General features: G+C 44.9%; 1 protein-coding gene across 1 annotated transcript in view; it reads left to right on the top strand.

Annotated features, from left to right (window-relative positions):
* Positions 1-17,734, top strand: part of LOC306742820 (protocadherin-16-like) — a gene marked incomplete at both ends in the record, with an annotated part of 69,366 nt that extends 51,632 nt beyond the window's left edge. Inside the window, 18 exons of the mRNA XM_079225253.1 lie at positions 233-464; positions 658-894; positions 1,318-2,346; positions 3,242-3,429; positions 3,519-3,615; positions 3,960-4,117; positions 6,364-7,219; positions 9,512-9,751; positions 10,462-10,587; positions 10,765-10,974; positions 11,651-12,517; positions 12,621-12,734; positions 12,816-13,027; positions 13,341-13,492; positions 13,816-13,946; positions 14,239-14,525; positions 14,656-14,797; positions 15,144-17,734. Coding sequence (XP_079081379.1) covers positions 233-464; positions 658-894; positions 1,318-2,346; positions 3,242-3,429; positions 3,519-3,615; positions 3,960-4,117; positions 6,364-7,219; positions 9,512-9,751; positions 10,462-10,587; positions 10,765-10,974; positions 11,651-12,517; positions 12,621-12,734; positions 12,816-13,027; positions 13,341-13,492; positions 13,816-13,946; positions 14,239-14,525; positions 14,656-14,797; positions 15,144-17,734 — 7,869 coding nt within the window. The remainder of the gene's footprint in view (positions 1-232; positions 465-657; positions 895-1,317; positions 2,347-3,241; positions 3,430-3,518; positions 3,616-3,959; positions 4,118-6,363; positions 7,220-9,511; positions 9,752-10,461; positions 10,588-10,764; positions 10,975-11,650; positions 12,518-12,620; positions 12,735-12,815; positions 13,028-13,340; positions 13,493-13,815; positions 13,947-14,238; positions 14,526-14,655; positions 14,798-15,143) is intronic.
* Between the last annotated feature and the right edge of the window lie 556 nt (positions 17,735-18,290).

Here is an 18,290-nt window from a genome sequence, read left to right as displayed (position 1 = left end):
TCAATCTGTATCCCTGCACAAAGCTGCAGGGACTATATTTTAGAGGCCACTGCTATACATTGAAATTTTAACAGAGTTTACTGCTGGTTTTTACTTTTACTGACTTTCACAGTTAATGTGGTCTACTTGCAACATTAATTTGGCCTAAATCCTGCTTTCAGGTGTGTTTTTGCTGTTCATGATTTAATGGCTACTGAAGATATAACAAAGGAGCTTTTTGTTTCCTCCGCAGGGTGGACTGAGCTCAGTAGCCTATGTGAAGGTAGATCTGGCCGACATTAATGATAACAGACCCGCCTTCTACCCAGTCAGCTATGCTGTCAGTTTGAGCACGCAAAGCGCCCCTGGGACATCTGTTGTCAGAGTGACCGCCTATGACCCAGACTCCGGCGAGAACGGTAGAATTACATACAAAACAGTACCTGGAGGGGCCTCCCCTTACTTTACTCTCAACAAAGACACAGGTAGGCATAAGTCATTTTACAGTTCCTTCCTGCATACTTTATTTATTTTGTATTTCAATTATTAAAGAAGCTGGATGATTTTGTCCTGCAATTTCATTCTGAAATTTCCATCACATTATTTGTATTGTTCGTGGTTTGGTTTATAATGTTGTGCAATGTTTGTCTCAACCTTGTGTACGGCTTTATTTTGTAGGAGTGATCTCCCTGTCTCGGTCTGTCTATGGGAAGGCCAACTCTGTCATTCCCATGGTAATCTCTGCTCAGGATGGTGGCGGTCTGGTTGCCCTCGTCAGTGCCAGAGTCAACATTAGTGTGGTGGCAGGGCTGGTGGCTCCACCTGTCTTTGAACAGATTCAGTACCACTTTACTGTTTCAGAGGACGTCTTGCGGGGAACAGTCGTAGGCATCGTCCAGGCCAGCAGTAAGATAGGTGGGGACGACGAACACATGCCCTTTATTCTTCTTTGTCACTCACTCACTAGCTGACTTACTCACTCACTCACTCACTCACTCACAGACACCCACATTTCCACAGCACATATTGAATAGTTCAGAATACATTTATCATTCACACTGGATCAGGCTTTAAAGAGTTTATTTTCTGCTCCCTACACCACTTGTACAAATAGGCACTGGGCCACTATATACACTTTAGTCTGAAATAACATCAATCAAAAAAAACATTTCACAACTGTGTTTATATATTCATTTTCTGAGTATTTAGGGCTCTATTACAGCCGTGAAAATTGAAAAATGTAATTTTTGGAGTATACTGTTACTTCAGTGCTTTTAGCACAGCCTCATGGGCCATGGTGACACGTCTCTGGCTTTTGTCATCTTTTTCCTTTTCTAGGCACCTCTAGAGATATTTCCTACACTATCAGCTCTGGAGACCCAGGAGGCTACTTCACAGTGGATCCTGACACTGGGGCCTTAAGAACCAGTCTGTCCCTGGATCACGAAGCACAGTCAGTTCTCAAATTGGAGGTGCAGGCCCGCAGTGGCAACCCCCCTGCATTTGGCCAGACCCGTGTCCACATTACCATTGCAGACATCAACGATAACCTGCCTGTTTTCCTGCCCTCGTCCTCTGAGTCCCTGCTGCTGCCGGAACATACAGAAATGGGCACCGTGGTGTATCGTGTCCAAGCTGAGGACGGAGACTCTGGAGTCAATGGGCAACTTTCCTTTGACCTTTCTTCTCCAAGTGGAATCCAGAGGACCTTCAGCATAGAGCGCAGCAGTGGAGAGATCCGATTGGTAGGGAGCCTCAACTATGAGAGTGTTCCCCGTTACGACCTCCAAGTGATTGCCAAGGATGGTGGAGTACCCCAACTTAGCGCCACCTTTGTGCTTGTGGTTCATATCCAGGCAGAGAATGACCAGGGTCCTGTGTTCGATACCCTCACCTACCGTGTGGAGCTAAAAGAAGGGACTCTGATAAACACACGCTTCCTGCAGGTCAGGGCTCTGAACAGAGAAACCTCTGGCTCAGGTTACTTCAGTCCCCTGGCGTATCACCTGCGTCCAGATGGAGATGCTGTAGGGTTTGGCATTGCTGCAGACAGTGGCTGGCTGTTTGTGAAGAATTCCCTAGACAGAGAGGTCAAGGACATGTATCTCCTAACAGTGCTGGCCAGCCAAGGTCATGGACAGTTGAAGAAGACGGGTAGTGCCACAGTGCGGATTTCGGTGACTGATGAGAATGACAACTCTCCTCGGCTCACACAAGAGAGGGTCTTCATGGCTGTGAGAGAAAACCTGCCCGCAGGAACAGGCTTTGGTCACGTGACAGCGTCAGACCGAGACAGTGGCCCCAACGGACGGCTCAGCTACCGTTTCCTGCATCCCGATCGCCACTTCCAGATTAACTCCCACACAGGTTAATTGAAAATGTGATGTACAAATGTTTTAATTAATCCCAGCAGCAGTCAATTTGATTAGAGTGTTAGAATGGTGATAGTTTAGCTTTACTTAACTAGGTAACGCACAGAATATGTGCATTTATGCAGAAAAACTACACACTGTGTAAAGATGTTTTTGGAGATTATTAAAGAGAAAGGTTCTTAAAGAACAGAGCAGGCATAGATGAAAGTTGACTGCAATACCATGTTTTAATAAAGCTGCTGTTGACAAAGGACTGCACAAGAACAGAAATGCTGCTGATATTGTTGGTGAATATTGGATGTCTTCTAGATCAAAGGCAGTTTACCCCAAAAACGCAGAATGCTCATCTATTACATTTATTTTCTGTAGATTGAGGAAAAAATAACCGAGTAAATCGCTGGTTTCCAATATCCTCCATCAGTGTGAAGGACAAGCTGTTATGATTCCACAAGAATTATTTGGACTCATCAAAGATGTACATGATTTGTAAAGAAATCTCATTCAATGTTTATTCATCTCTACAAGTTGAGAGACTACAGTTGCCTCTTCCCCGCCGTCATAAATTAGTCAGATGATGGTGACTGTAGCACTAAGCATCTTGCTGAGCTCTAATTGGCCTGCTGGGCCTGTTAGTCTGTGGGTGGAGACTACGAATCTGATTTGGGATTACTTTCTGGCTGTGTTGTGACTGTCTACAGCCTCTGCCAGTCTTCCAAAATTCTTATTTGTATGTGTGCAGATGTACACGCACATCTGCACACTGTGCATGTCTGTTACGTGTGTGTCATCGATCATAGCCTGCTGGCTCTTAAGTCTCCCATCTTTATTCCAGTGATCTGGAGTTGTGCCTCGGCATATAATCTCTCTCATCCACCCCCTTCTCCCACTAGGTGAGATCAGTACAAGGACTACTCTGGACAGAGAGCAGCAGTCGAGTTACCAGCTGGGGCTTGTGGTTCAAGACGGAGGTTCGCCCCCTCGCAGTGCCACAGGCACAGCCTTCATCACTGTCCTGGATGACAACGACAATGATCCTGCTTTCACCCACAGCCAGTCGGGCAAAAATCTCATCATACAGGTGATGCAACAAGACTCGAAACACAGACAGACAGAACAAGAAATGTATTTCATTGCTTTGGTGACATCGATTTGTGTTATAACCCGTAGGTGGCAGAAGGTCAGTCCTCTGGGGTTTTACTGGGCATGCTGCAATCCAAAGACCCAGATGAAGGGGAGAATGGAACCGTATTCTACTCTTTGTCAGGTAGTACAGAGAGTACTTGTATGTGCACAAGATTTAATATATGTATGTAAATGTAGTATATGTTGTGTTTTATTAAAGTGCTAGTACTCAGTGAGGTGTCCTGATAATAAAGGAAGAGAATAATGCACATCCGGCCAACTTTAAGGTCTATCTGCCACCCATGGCCATGGCATTTATTGTAGGATTTTTAAATAAATAAAATGAATCATTATTGATGTCAATGTGTTTAAATACTGTAAACAAACTGTAAACATTTTTTATAATACATTCAGTGAAGTGAAGTGCACTTTGTTTCCCCATGTACATGGTCTCCAGTTAAAGTTGGGACTGTCTTTCTCTCCCAGGTCCCAGAGCTGAGCGTTTCTCTTTGAACCCAAACACCGGGGAGTTGCGTTCATCATCCCCTCTGAGCCACTCGGAGCGAGCGGAGTACACTCTGACGGTGACAGCTACTGACAGAGGACTTCCCCCTCGCAGCACCTCCTGCCCCCTCACCATTCAGGTCAGACTTTGTTTGGAGAGTGGCCAGCACAAACACCCTCACTACTCACCTATTTAATATCAAAGAATAGACTTGGGGCTGAGAGGATCCATGTCTGTGGGCCCCTCAGACTAGCTGCAGACATATCACCCTCACTTTTGACAAGCCTCCCTCCCATCCCCTCCCTTTTCTTCCCCTGTGACTTTTCAAAAGGGAACTTTCTATCTGAAATGGAAAAGTGGGTCTGAATCAAACACTCCCAGCTGGCTTGTGATGAGGGCCAGCTGTAGACTGCTCTGATCAAGGTCATACTCAATGACTTCAACACTTTTTTAATACAGTAGCCCTTTTTGCAATGAGCAGCAGGGCTATACACTCACGTAAAACACAGCATTGAAAGTATTTCAGTTAATATTTAACAGAACAGAAAAGGGACACAATGGAAGAACCCTCGAAGGAATGTAGATGCATGTGTTCCAGGAAAATAGAGTTGCCATATAAACAGCTCCATTAAGTGCCAGCTCAGTTTTTCCTCCTTTCCAACAACAAAAAAATTAAAGTCATAATTATTACTTAATTGGAATAAACAGTGCAGTGTTTTTCTTGCCTGCTGACGCATTTCTGTAATTCCCTTTAATCATCTTTATAGACTGATTTCTTAAAATCCGTTGATGGGACTATACCAATTTATTTCTGGAACACTCCTTTTCCATCAAATATGGAAGCAATTTACAGCTTGTCATGTACAATTTCACAACAAACATTGCATATTTTTGTGCGTGCCTACTTACTGTGGGAACTGTTCTGTAGGATGCAGTGCTGAGTATCTAGATCACGCCTTCAGCTTGAAAAACATTCAGTAATGCTGCTGAAAATGTGATCAGCATAACCTCTCCCTTCCCCTCCCCCTTTACAGCTGCTTATGGTTTATTCAAACAATGTGTCATGTGTGTAACTTATGGTGCTCTTTTCATACAAAGGAGAGAAGTAATAATGTTCTGTCTTTGAAGACTCTTGAATTGTCCATGAAAGGAAGTGTAAAGCTATACCCAGAATGGGGATATGTCCCAGTGCTGGATTCAAGCACTCTCACCATTTTCTCCTCAGAATCAGAATCAGAATCCGAAACCGTTTATTGTCAGGAATGTTTGCACAAACGAGAAATTTGGTTCGGCGGAAGGTGCATACATTAGACATTAGACGAGACAAACAACAATCAACGACAGCAACAGTGCAATGATGTCTAAATCAGATAAAGATAAAGTGCTCAGACAACAGATCACATTAATGTAAGTGTATGTTAAAGTGACGTGTGTGTTTAAGTTAAAGTTAAAGTTAAGTGTATGTGGCATGAGTGTTTAAATATGAATTGTGCAGTGGAGTGACCAGTAGGGGGAGAGAAAGGAATAAAGAATAAAAATAAATGGTCCGAAAGAATGGTCCTGTGATAGAGTCAGTCAGTGGGGAACCCGGGCTCTATTGATAAGCCCGACTGCCGACGGGAAGAAACTGTTAGTGTGGCGTGAGGTCTTAGTCCTGATGGACCTCAACCTCCTGCCAGAGGGGAGGGACACGAACAGGTTGTGTCCAGGGTGAGAGGGGTCAGCTGTGATCTTTCTTGCCCGCTTCAGTGTCCTGGAAGTGGACAAGACCTGGAGGGATGGCAAATTGCAGCCAATCACCCTCTCCGCAGAGCGGATGATGCGCTGCAGCCTGGCCTTGTCCTTGGCAGTGGCTGCAGCATGCCAGACGGTGATGGAGGAGCAGAGGATGGACTCTACGATGGCAGTGTAGAACTGCACCATCATTTTCTTTGGCAGGTTGAATTTCCTCAGCTGCGTCAGGAAGAACATCCTCTGCTGGGCCTTCTTTGTGATGGAGCTGATGTTCAGCTCCCACTTGAGGTCATGGGAAAATGATGGAGCCCAGGAAGCGGAAGGACTCCACAGTATCCTCCTGATTGTGTTTCTTTTATCATCTATTATTTTTCTTGGCAGCGGCATGAGTATCAGATTAAGTGTGATTAAGGTTAGCAGACGTGTTATTTAAGTCTATAAAAACCTCTTGTAATGGGTTTTATTTGTTCCCACTGAAGACATGAAGTGAGAAGAGAGGACACAATCTGTTTTGGTTTTTCCCAAAGTCCATTAAACATTACTTTGTATTGACATTTACAAAGTTGGCACAAGGCATCTCAATGAAACATTAGATCCACTGATATGTAACTCTGTCCTCAAATAATCACACAGTGTTCTTCTTCAATGCAGGTTCTCAGCACTAACAGACCAACTTCTAAGACCAATTCTTTCTCCATATCCTTCAACTCTGTGGAGGAGGCCAAGCCTGGATCTGTTATTGGCTCAGTCCGCATTCATGACAGTGAAACCCTTGAAGAAGGGGAGGTGACCTACACGGTGGTGGGGGGTACAGACCGAGATGGGACCTTTGTCGTGGACCGTCTGACCGGAGACGTGTACCTAGCCCGTCCGCTTGACTATGAACGAGACGCACGATACAACCTGGAGATTGAGGTGGACAACCTCTCTCAGACCTCTCTCAGGCATCCCAGCAGCACCCTGGTCCACCTGGACATTGATATAGAGGACAGCAATGACCACGCCCCTCAGTTCCCCGAGGACCCCATCACAATTGTCATCTCTGAAAACATGGAGCCCGGCTCTTCTGTCTATACCTTCCAGGCCACAGATAAGGATGGCAGTGGCCCCAACAGCGAGCTGAAGTACTCCATTTTCCACCAGTGGCCAAACACCCCTAGCCTACTAACCCTCGACCCTTCCACTGGGGTTCTCTCCTTGGGCCAGGAGCTGGACCATGAGGTCACGTCCAACCTGATTCTGGTTGTAAAGGCAACAGACTCCGCCCACGATGCCAGCCAGAGGCGCTGGGGTTCTGTCACGGCGAGGGTGTATGTAACGGATGAGAACGACAATCCACCGGTGTTCAGCTCGCCAACAGCTGTTAGTGTGATGGAAGACCAGCCGGTGGGCTTCGTGGCGCTGTATGTCATGGCCAGAGATGCCGACCAGGGGGAGAATGGCAGAGTGACCTACAGCATCCAGTCAGGCAACACTGGGGGAACATTCAGCCTTAACCTTAACACTGGTAAGTCTAGCCCGGTGTCAATGCAGTCAAAATATTGATAGTTGATATTGTAGAATCAGATCATCTGAAAAATAAAAAAAATAAAGCTTGGACTTTTAGCTGTTTACTTATTTTCCACCAGGCCCACTATATTTTACGCCTGTTTTTTTCATTCTAATAATGTTCAAATGTTTAGCTTGTCCTTTATCTTCATATTTCTGGCACCTGTGGAGAAATCCAGTGCTTAAGAATTACTGTGTCTTGCAAATCCTCATGTTGAAATATTTTCAATTTAAGCAGATAAGCGAATCTGCATCTGTTGACCTCTGTTTGAGTCTTTTCATGGACCTTTTAAGCATTTGTGCCACCTCTGAATTGCACACATACAGAGCATGTGTACTCACCTTTCCATGTGCTCCCACACACGGGCCCCCACCAGAATTACCAAACCTCCCGCTACATAAACACACACAAACTCTTGTAATACTCTGCTTAAATCTTAGTGCTGCACAACTCTTGCTTCACCTTTCATGACTTATTTCTCTCAGTTGGAGGCCAGACAGTCAGAGCAGCCTGCCAAATATTAAACACACGCACACGCACACACACACACACACACACACACACACACACACACACACACACACACACACACACACACACACACACACACACACACACACACAACCTATCATCTGTTATTGTGGATCTATTCCCATGAAAGACCAAAGAACCTCCTGCTCGGGCTTCTGGGAACCATTAGAGAAGGGATCAGTTACGCGTGTTTGTGTATACGCACGTGTGCGTGTGTGTGTGTGCGTGTGTGCGTAGGCAAGCACATATGTGTTTGTCTGCTTGCATGAGACTCTGTCACTTAGTCAACGTTGACCTTGGGCTATTTAGTCCGGTAGGCTTTGTTGTGGTGTTTGAGACACGTGTCAACGTTGGCTCCGCCTTCTCCTTCAAGTCGCCAACCGGGATGGCCCTGAGAGCAACTTGGGGATGGAAACATTCAGCGTCTGTCATGCATGCCACTTCTGCTTCAGCCCTGAATGTACTCCCATCTTGAAGTGTTTTCAGGCACACTGGTTATTTGTTAGAATACTGACAGAATTAAATCCTCTGAGCACCTGGTTTGCTCCTGTTTTGGGGTCAGTGACCGGAGACCAGGTAGCATCTCTGCACACTCTGTTTTCATTACTTCTACCTTCAGTTGACCACAATAGAGAGAACTATCAAGCTATTATTAGGAATATATAAAGTCATAGTGTAAGATATATTCTCATCACTCATGGTCAGAGGGGAGGTTATTAATTTTACTTTTGGAGCAAAGGGAGAATACACCGGTGATATGGTGAATTGCTTCTTTGCAAAGGACAGCACCATTTATGGATTAACACATCAAATGGTGGTAAATGACTTCTGCATATAAGACAAGAAAAAAAAGAAATTGTCTGAGCAACCTCAGATAAGCCTCACACGGCAGTCCAACGTTTCTATGCCTCAAACCTCACATAGGGTAAAGATGTTAGAATTGAAAACATCCAAATACAAACTTCTTTTTTCTTCTGCTCATGTGTTATCAGTGACGAGGGATAAGGCAGGATCACAGAGGAAATTTGGTAAAGATATTCCAGCCTGTAATTCCTACCAGATTAAAGGCTTAGGGGCAAGTTATCTCAGTCCTAGCAAGATACAAAGCAAAGACATTCACAAAAAAGTTAAAACCAAAACAGCCTTGAACCTATTTCTTTAACAGTTGCAGCTCATTTTAAAACATGAAATTGAAATTGAATCAATGCAAGCTCTACCCTCTTAAGGCGGGATAATGAAAAGGCAAGGGTGCCTCTAATTTCTACTGAGCACGGCAGGCCTGGCTGTTGCGTGTCTAGAGCGTGTGTTTACTGCTTCTTTCTCGATGGCTGCGGCATTCTCCAATGGAAAATCTCGTAAACTGTGGCCAGACTGTTGGGCTGTTAGAGCAGTGGTGGCGGTAGCGCTCAGGTAGGCAAAGCTGTGTGTGTGTGGAGGAGATTAGCTCTGATTTGGCCCTCACACGGCAACTTTTCACACTCGCTTTTTTAAATCACTTGACTCCACACAACCATGGAAAGTGGCATGTTTTATTGCCTCTGATATAGCATTCTGTCCTACCATAGTTGTCGTTTGTAACTGCCTCAGTGAAACAGGCTATAATAAAGCACTCCCACACACACACGCGCACGCACGCACGCACGCACGCACGCACGCACGCACGCACGCACATAAAGGAAATCTCTCCTCACATTTCACCCCTGATTCATCTCTCTACAGGCTCTCTGTCTATTTTCAAACCTCTGGACCGTGAGGAGCAGGACGTCTTTAACCTCACAATAACCGCTGAGGATCATGGGATACCCCAACACTCATCCAGCCAGCTGCTGTGTGTCCACGTGATTGATGTTAACGATGAGGTGCCCTGGTTTGAGGAGAGCCAGTACGAAGCCCAGATCTCTGAGAACCAGCCACCAGGAATTAGTGTGTTGACGGTGTCCGCCTCTGATCTGGACCAAGGTGAGACATGCAACGTGCAGCCTTGGTACATGTAATGCTACTTATAAATCAACATTTATTTCCCGATTATAACTGATTTGATAATTTGCAGGTCAAAATACCTTGAGGTTAAAACTGAGTGAGCTCAATTTAACCTGGTTTTAACCAAGACAAGCAGACGTCTGTTGAACTAATTACCTGAATCATGCTTTGTGTTCTCTGAGCCGTGTGTGTGTTTTTTTTTTTTTTAAATGGATGTAAAATTGTGCTGCATCATCAATAAAGATGGGAAAAAATGCCTGCAATTTTTCTCAGCCTGCATAGGCTTATTATGTGTACACAAAACAGTCATTAAGTTTTGAATTGAAGACTCAGTAGCGTGGGGGTATGGGTGCATTTCCTCAGACTTAGTCTGAAGCACATAAAACAGAAGAATTAAAAACGTTCTCTCCAAAAGCAATTAGTGAAGTAAACAGGTGAGGTTGCCAGACTGCTTTCTGTAAGCATGCAAGCTGGCATCCAGACACCTGAGGGAGGGCCGTCACAGCAAAACGCTTTGTCAGCTAAACTAATGACAAACAAACAAACAGGTATAAAAGGCATTAACAAGAGAAAGCAAAATACATCTTGTTTTTTTAATAAAATATTTACAGGTCATAGGCATTAACTTTGTGAGCTTTGGGCGCATTTGGTAGCTTTGTTTTTGACAATGACTATGCATTTCTGAATAGGAACCAATGGGCAGGTGATATATGGTGGAATCTCAGAGGAGGGATTCAGCATCAACCCAGTGACAGGTGTAATAACTACCACTAAGTCGCTGGACAGGGAGCTCCAGGAGTATTACACCGTGACAGGTACTGGCCTCTGACTGAAGTCCACCATCACAGATAAAACATGCCCTAAGATGACTCCTTTGAAATACAAAATATTTTAGTCACTTTGCGAATTTCAAATTTCACCATCTCTTTAAAGTCACCATTAATACTGTTACTGTAATACTGGCTGTGTGTTTTTTTACGATGTTTTGACAGTTTATGCAAAAGATGAAGGCCTTCCCCCCAATTATGCCAAAGCAACGGTGAGGATCAGAGTGCTTGATGAGAATGACAACGCCCCTTTCTTTGGACGTCTCCACTACAGCATAGAGGTGCCTGAAAACCTGGCAACGTTGCCTCTGTTTACCCTGAGAGCCACAGACCAGGATGCAGGAGATAGTGGGGAAATTAACTACAAAATTACAGGTGATTTAGCATTTTGTTTTGTTGTACCATTGTGTTACTAAATGATAAGTGCAACTTCCATGATTTAGCAATAGAACACCAACCTATTTTTAGGCCCTTTCCTCGAAAATTGCATTCCCTAAACTAAAAAGGTTGCATCTCTGCAACCATTAGGGCTGTTTGAATAATGTTGGTGTTATAATAAAAGGTACACATGTGAGATTTTGTTCAGATGGGTAAATATCTGTCTATATGGTTAAGTGTAAATGAAGATGACATACAGAAAAAAATGAAAAGGTTTCAGGTCCGCCTAGAAAAAAATCACTTTCAGGATTATTTCTTTGAAATGATGCAGCTGTAAGGTCTGACTCTAACCCAAATCATAGCACAATATGTGAACATTCTCTCTGCAAAGGTTGACATTGAAGCAGAACAAAGTTAGAGAGGGTTTAGTACAGTACAGAGAAAATGTAGGCGAGGTCTCCAAAATTTGCATTGGGGCACATTTACGCACATTTGCGCACATCTGTGACATTTTAATTTGTTCATGTACCAAACCATATATTTCACTTATGGTGTTCAATACATCCAAATGCATCAGTTTTGGGCTATTTTTCATAAAACAAGTATGATTTACAGTTTTATATAACAATCGCTCAACTTTTTTAGAACCATTTGCCATTTGCTCTCCTTGCAGCTGGAGATCCATCGGGAGACTTCCGCTTGGACAGAGAGTCAGGTGTGTTGTCCACCTCGAGGCCTCTGGATCGAGAGAGGAGGGCTGGCTACACGCTCACAGTCACAGCTCAGGACCAGGGCCAACCTCCCCTCAGCAGCTCTGCTACGGTTGAAGTGACCGTTATGGACATCAACGACCACAGCCCCCAGTTTCAGAGTAGCAGCTACACTGCAGACGTTTCTGAAGATGTTCCCATCGGCTCACTGGTCCTAGAGGTGAAAGCCGTTGATCTGGACCAGGGCCACAACGGCCAGGTGCTGTACTTTCTGAGTCGTGGCTCAAAGAGCATGTTCATCATAGACGAGAACACAGGCCGCATCATTACAACAGCACCCATAGACAGAGAGAGAACTGCCTCTTACACCTTTGATGTGTGTGCCACTGACTCCTCCCCTGCAAACCCACGTAACTCCACTGTTCAGGTGACCGTCTACATTCAGGATGTGAACGACAATGCACCCTTCTTCATTCAGGACCCACTTATTGTGAACATCTCCGCCAGCAGCGTGTCCAGCCGCCGAGTGCTGGCCACCATGAGGGCGGAGGACAAGGACTTCGGGGCTAATGGCTCTGTGTTTTATCGTTTTGCCAACCCTGTGAGGGGCTTCACCATCAACTCACTGACGGGAGACATTCAGGCCACAGAGAAGTTACAGACTCTGACCCAAAACCAGAGAACTTTGATAGTTCAAGCCATGGATCAGGGCAACCCAGCTCAATCTTCCCTGGGGGTGGTTGTCATTTATATCAGGGAGCAGAGCTACAGAGGGATTCGCTTCTCTCGCACGGCTCGAGACGTCAGTCTGCAGGAGAACGCTGCAAAAGGTATAATAGAGATCAGTCTTTTTACCTGGGAATTTATGAATGTATCGTTTAAACATTAATTGGAAGTAAAATGTTTCAAACAAGTGTGTTTTTCACCTTCCAGGTACAGTAGTAACGCAGAGTCAGGCCCAGTACCCTGATGGCTCTCAAATGGGTATCAGCTACAATATCTTCAGTGGAAACAGAATGCAATCTTTTGGAATAAACTCCATTACTGGTAAGTGCCAAGATGGCAGCATACCCTAGAAAACAATGTTTTCCAAATCTAAACTGACTCATTCTTATTTTTGTAAACTAGGGGAAATCTGGGTCCAGAAATCTCAAGAATTAGACTTTGAGGAGACCCCTAAACTCCGCCTTGTGGTGAAAGCTGAGACTGCATCCTCCAGCTCCTACATGGCTGTCAACTTAATACTGCAGGACGTCAATGACAACTTGCCACGCTTCCAACTCCAGAACTATGTGGCCTACATTAGAGAGGCACAGGGCTATGATTTCCCCATTATTCAGGTACAGTAGCCCGTCCCCCACACATCTATAATGGTTGGCTGTCTTTAAAGTGTAACATTTTTGGAAAAAAAGTGACTCATGCTTCAGAAATCTGGATTGTTTCAGCAGTGTAGATGACTCTGTTCAAGTGCATGTGTTGTCAGTGTCCCTTCTGAATGTACTAGAGAATCATTTGTGGCATGAAGCCAGGTCCATTTTTATTAACTCTTGACTTCCAAGTACAATATTGCTCACTCGTTCATGTTATACTGAAACAGCTGCTGCAAATATTTCCATATCTTCATTTTCTAAAATGGGTTGGTCATTGTCTCAGGTTGCTGCTGATGACCTGGACCAGGGACAAAATGGTCAGGTGACCTACTCTATCAGGTCATCGTCCATGAGTGGCTTGTTTAAGATAGACCCACTGACTGGCACCATCACCACTGCAGCCATAATGGACAGAGAGATCTGGACACAAACTAAGTGAGTGTTTCTCTTTTTTTCTTTTCTTTGTCTGTCATCACATCCTGCCATGTGGCTCCTTTCAGCTCATCTCTTGACAAGTGCATGTTACTGTGATAACTTATTAATGGTTAAGATCCTTTATTTTGTATATTTCATTAAAAAGTGGAACATGTTTTTTTTAAGTATTTACTTTTATATTACGTTAAGTGAGCCCTTGTTAAAAAAAAGGATCTTCTAATGCTCATTCTGCCACAAAAATAGGCGGATCTTAGTGGGGGGCGAGTCATTACACAACTGGGTTCATAAAAGTTCAGACACTGACATTCATTATTTGCCACCAGACTTGTTGTTACGGCAACAGACCGGGGATCCCCGCGGCTGGCTGGCTCTGCCACTCTCACTGTGATCATCATCGACCTTAACGACAACAGTCCCATGATTCCTCTGCATCGGGAGATCCGAGTGCCTGAGGGTAAGTCAGCTTCACAGTGGAAGTTAGTCCAGTGATCTTATCATAAAGCCTCACATCACACTCCTTGGCAGCTCACTCAGTAGAGCTCAGAGAGAAAAGTCTGACCCTATTACGAAACAGGCTATTGCCAAGTTCCTCTGTTCATTTCCTGTCTATTAGATCAAGGCTCTCAAGAACAGGATATTTCTTAATAATAAAAATTCTTTTCTTTTTAACTTAGAATCTCTTTCTTTATTTCAGATGCAACCTAATTGTTTTTTTCTCCTGTCTCTGCACCTTTTTAATCATACAGATACGCTGATTGGCACCGTCATTACCCAAGTCACAGGAAATGACGTTGACTCAGGGCCAGCTCTCTCTTACACACTACACCTGGATACAAACATCGAAGGCATGTTTGGGATTCATCGTTATGGAGGAGGGGTGTCTCTGACTGGCCTTCTGGACTATGAGGAGAGGACGTGGTACACTCTGACTGTCCGTTCATCCGACTCTATACATCAAAGCGAGGCTAACATCACTGTGCTGGTGGACGATGTCAACGATAACGCACCCACCTTTACTCAAGACTTGTATCAGGTACAACTACCTGACCTGTCCTCACACCTGCATATACCTCCATCTTTTTGAGAATGAAAATGTTTGTTAAATTGTTGAAGTATCTATAATGGATATATGCCTTTTATCTGCATTGTGTGTTTCTTACTAGGTGACTGTATCAGAGCACCTCCCAGCCGGCAGTGCAGTCATCACAGTAACAGCCACTGACCGTGACTCTGGGGAGAACGGGAAGATAACCTACAGAGTAACATCATCAACGAGAGGCGTCTTTTACATCGACCCAAGCAACGGTGAGGTTACTCATCTGCACATAGTAGTTGTTCAGAACAGTTCTCTTACCAGAACTTAATTACCCTTCATGAAAATGTTATCCCCTAAGGCTCTTCTTGGATGCACATTGGGGGTTTGGACATATTTGCAACAGGCTTTGCCAACATATTTGTTGATTAAAAGTCATTAAAAGCTGTTCTGCTTGAGATAGCATCTCAAAATAAGTCAATTTTAAAAGAGGAGTCATGAAAAGGAAATTGCAATTAAATTATTTATTTCAATGAGCCACAAATCCAACTTGGATAATTTAATGATGGGTTCTGGACAGAAGATTAAAATCAAGTTTCTCTTTTTTTTATCTTATAGGTACTCTGTTTGTCAACCAACGAACAGAGTTTGATTTTAAAAATCCCTCCATCCTGGTGACAATTGAGGTGCGGGACCAGGGCACCCCATCCCTTTCATCAATTGCCACTGTCCAGGTGCAAGTTTCCGATGTCAATGACAACGCCCCCATCTTCCACCAGTCAGAGTACAGAGCCACTGTGTGTGAAGATGGGCTCCCTGGATCAACTGTTCTGACCTTAGAAGCTGTGGACGGAGACCTGTCGCGGGACAACTGTGGTTTTGATTTTGCCATTGCCAGTGGCAACTCAGGTAATACCTTCCAGATTGAGAGCAGCGTGCGTTTCTTGGAGGGGCAGGGCTTCCAGACAGTCGGCAGCCTGATCCTGGTGGAGGAGCTCGACTTTGAAGCAGTGCCAAGTTATAACCTGACGGTTGTGGTATCAGATCGAGGAATCCCTCAGCGCAGCTCCAGCGTTCCCATTATTATCAGTGTCACAGATGCCAATGACAACCCTCCAGCCTTCAGCCGAGCAGAGTACAGTGTCATTCTGAATGAGGGTGCAGCAGCAGGGACAGAGCTCTTGCATCTGTCTGCCACAGATCCAGACTCTGCTCCTAATGGAGAGGTGCAGTACTCCATAAGCTCAGGGGACGAGACAGACCTGTTCCAGGTGGACCAGTGGACCGGAGCGTTGAGGCTGCAGAGGCCTCTGCAGAGCGAGAGACAGTGGTCCCATATGATTGTTGTCCAGGCTACAGACGGTCAAGGTCACTATGCTTTGGCCACTGTCAGTATTGAGGTGAAGGACATCAACGACAACCGGCCCTTCTTTCCCCTCAAACTAATAACTGCGAGCATCAGGGAAAACCAACCCCAGAATTCCTTAGTCACCATGCTGCATGCAATCGACCATGACAGAGGTGTTTTTGGACATTTGAGGTACTACATGTTAGACAACTCTAAAGAGGGAAGAGATGCCTTCCTCATGAACCAAACTTCAGGAGAAGTACGGACTCGCTCTACTTTTGACTTTGAGAGGGTAAACTCCTTCCGTTTTGTGGCTGTTGCCATGGATGCTGGCAACTATTCCGCTACCGTTACAGTGCAGATTTATGTTACAGGGGAGGATGAATATGATCCTGTTTTTACCACCTCAGAGTTCTCCTTTGAAGTGCCTGAGGGAGCAAAGAAAGGTCAGATCATAGGCAAAGTGCAAGCCAGAGATGAGGACGGAGGCGTGGATGGCATTGTCCTCTACTCTCTATCAAACAGTTCACCTTATTTCGAAGTCAATAAATCAACAGGAGCAATTTCCCTAACGATGGACAGCTACAGTAGACATGGGAAACGCTCTAAAAGAGAGGTGCGTCTAATGACACTGGACGTGAACGCTCACAGCCCTCTGGAGACGTCCCGCGTAGCAGTGGCCAAAGTTTCCGTAGATGTGACCCATACGTCCTTTGGTGTCACGACAGACATGAATATGCTACTTGTCAGCGTCATTGCAGTTTCACTTGGGACCATAGTCATATTAATAATAATTGCTGTGGCACTCTTTTTTGTTAAATTAATGCGTCAGAGAAAGGAGCGAAAGGCACACGGACGAACACAAGCGCCAGGCACCATGCTGCACAAGTTTGAGGAAACAAAGATAGCAGCAAGTGAAATGATTTACCATCAGGCCCTTCCTGGATACACGGCCGATCAGAGTGGCAGCGCCGGAGGTCCATACACTCGTGGAGGATCCCTGGATCCCTCCCACTCCAGTGGCCGTGGCTCTGCGGAGGCGGAGGCGGCAGAGGATGATGAGATCAGAATGATTAATGAATACCCTCGGGTGTCAAGTATCTCTTCATCAATGCAGGAGCGCATCTCTGCCCGAGGTCCGGACTCAGGAATCCAGCAGGATGCAGATCAGCTGTCGGACGTGTCCTGTGAGCCTTCCATAGATTGGTTCAAAGGGAAGAAATTGGGCAGTCTGAATGGTTCTTTATTATCTGGCCAGGTGCCAGTCTACAGGGATGAGGGGGGTGGGTATGTGGGTGTGGGACGGGGACTCAGCATCTCCCACCCTAAAGATTATACTTTCCCAGAGGATGGAAAGCCTGCTGTAGATGGCTCCCTGACAGCCATCGTGGCCAGTGATGAAGAGCTGAGGGGCAGCTATAACTGGGACTACCTGCTAAACTGGTGTCCCCAGTTTCAACCTTTAGCTAACGTTTTTACGGAAATAGCACGTTTAAAAGATGAGACGGCTCCTCCTCATCCTCGCAGGTCATTTCATCACAAAGCAAAGGCAGAGTCAAGAATCGACCCCCCGCCTCTCATAACCTCTGTGGCCCACCCCGGGGCCAAAACTGTACCTCCGAAGCCTGCTGTGGGGAGAACGTTCCCTCATTTGGCTTCTTTGCGAAGGTCTCCCCTCAGTGCAGAGGGATCCATCTCCTCAGTCGCCATGTCTCCGAGTTTCTCTCCCTCTCTCTCACCATTGGCAGCACGTTCTCCTGCAATCACACCCTTCAGTGTCTCACAGGGCCCATCTGCATCCATGATCAGCACAACTGAACACCATTTAGAACACATCGAGGAGGCAGAGTTGAGGATTTAAATTCGAGTCATTGCTGTCCCAGACTTGTTCTACTGTATGACCATAGGGGCTGCAACCTTAAATGAGTTACTGCTACTCTCTTTCTCAAGAGTACACACGGTTACACTAAGAAGTCCAAATAGCTGACATTGTGGTGCTTAATGAAGAAAAACTAAACTACACGACTACCAGGCCAAAATGGACTATGCCTTTTTTTGTGTTTTTGTGAAAGAAACTCCTCATTCTTCTGTTGATCAGTGTTATTTTGCACATTCAAAAGGAGATTCATACATGATGTCAATATTTTGTACAAAAGCATTGTCTATATTTTTATATTTACGTGTGGTTTCTGACAAGAAATGGCATTAAAGTGTCAAAAGGTTGCTAAAACCTCAGAATATATTTCTATATTTGTATATTTGTAGTTTGTACTGTATACTTGTTTGTACTGTAAGTTGTTTTTTCTCTTGTAATTCTTAACGTTGTGGTTTTAAATGAAGCTCTTCATCAATGCTTTATCGATTGGGATTTTGTAACAGGTTATTGTAAATATTTATAGAGGAGACATTGCTTAAAC

This window comes from Taurulus bubalis (assembly GCF_910589615.1).
Source record: "Taurulus bubalis genome assembly, chromosome: 10".
Lineage (NCBI taxonomy): Eukaryota > Metazoa > Chordata > Actinopteri > Perciformes > Cottidae > Taurulus > Taurulus bubalis.
This window is presented reverse-complemented; position numbering and strand designations above follow the sequence as displayed.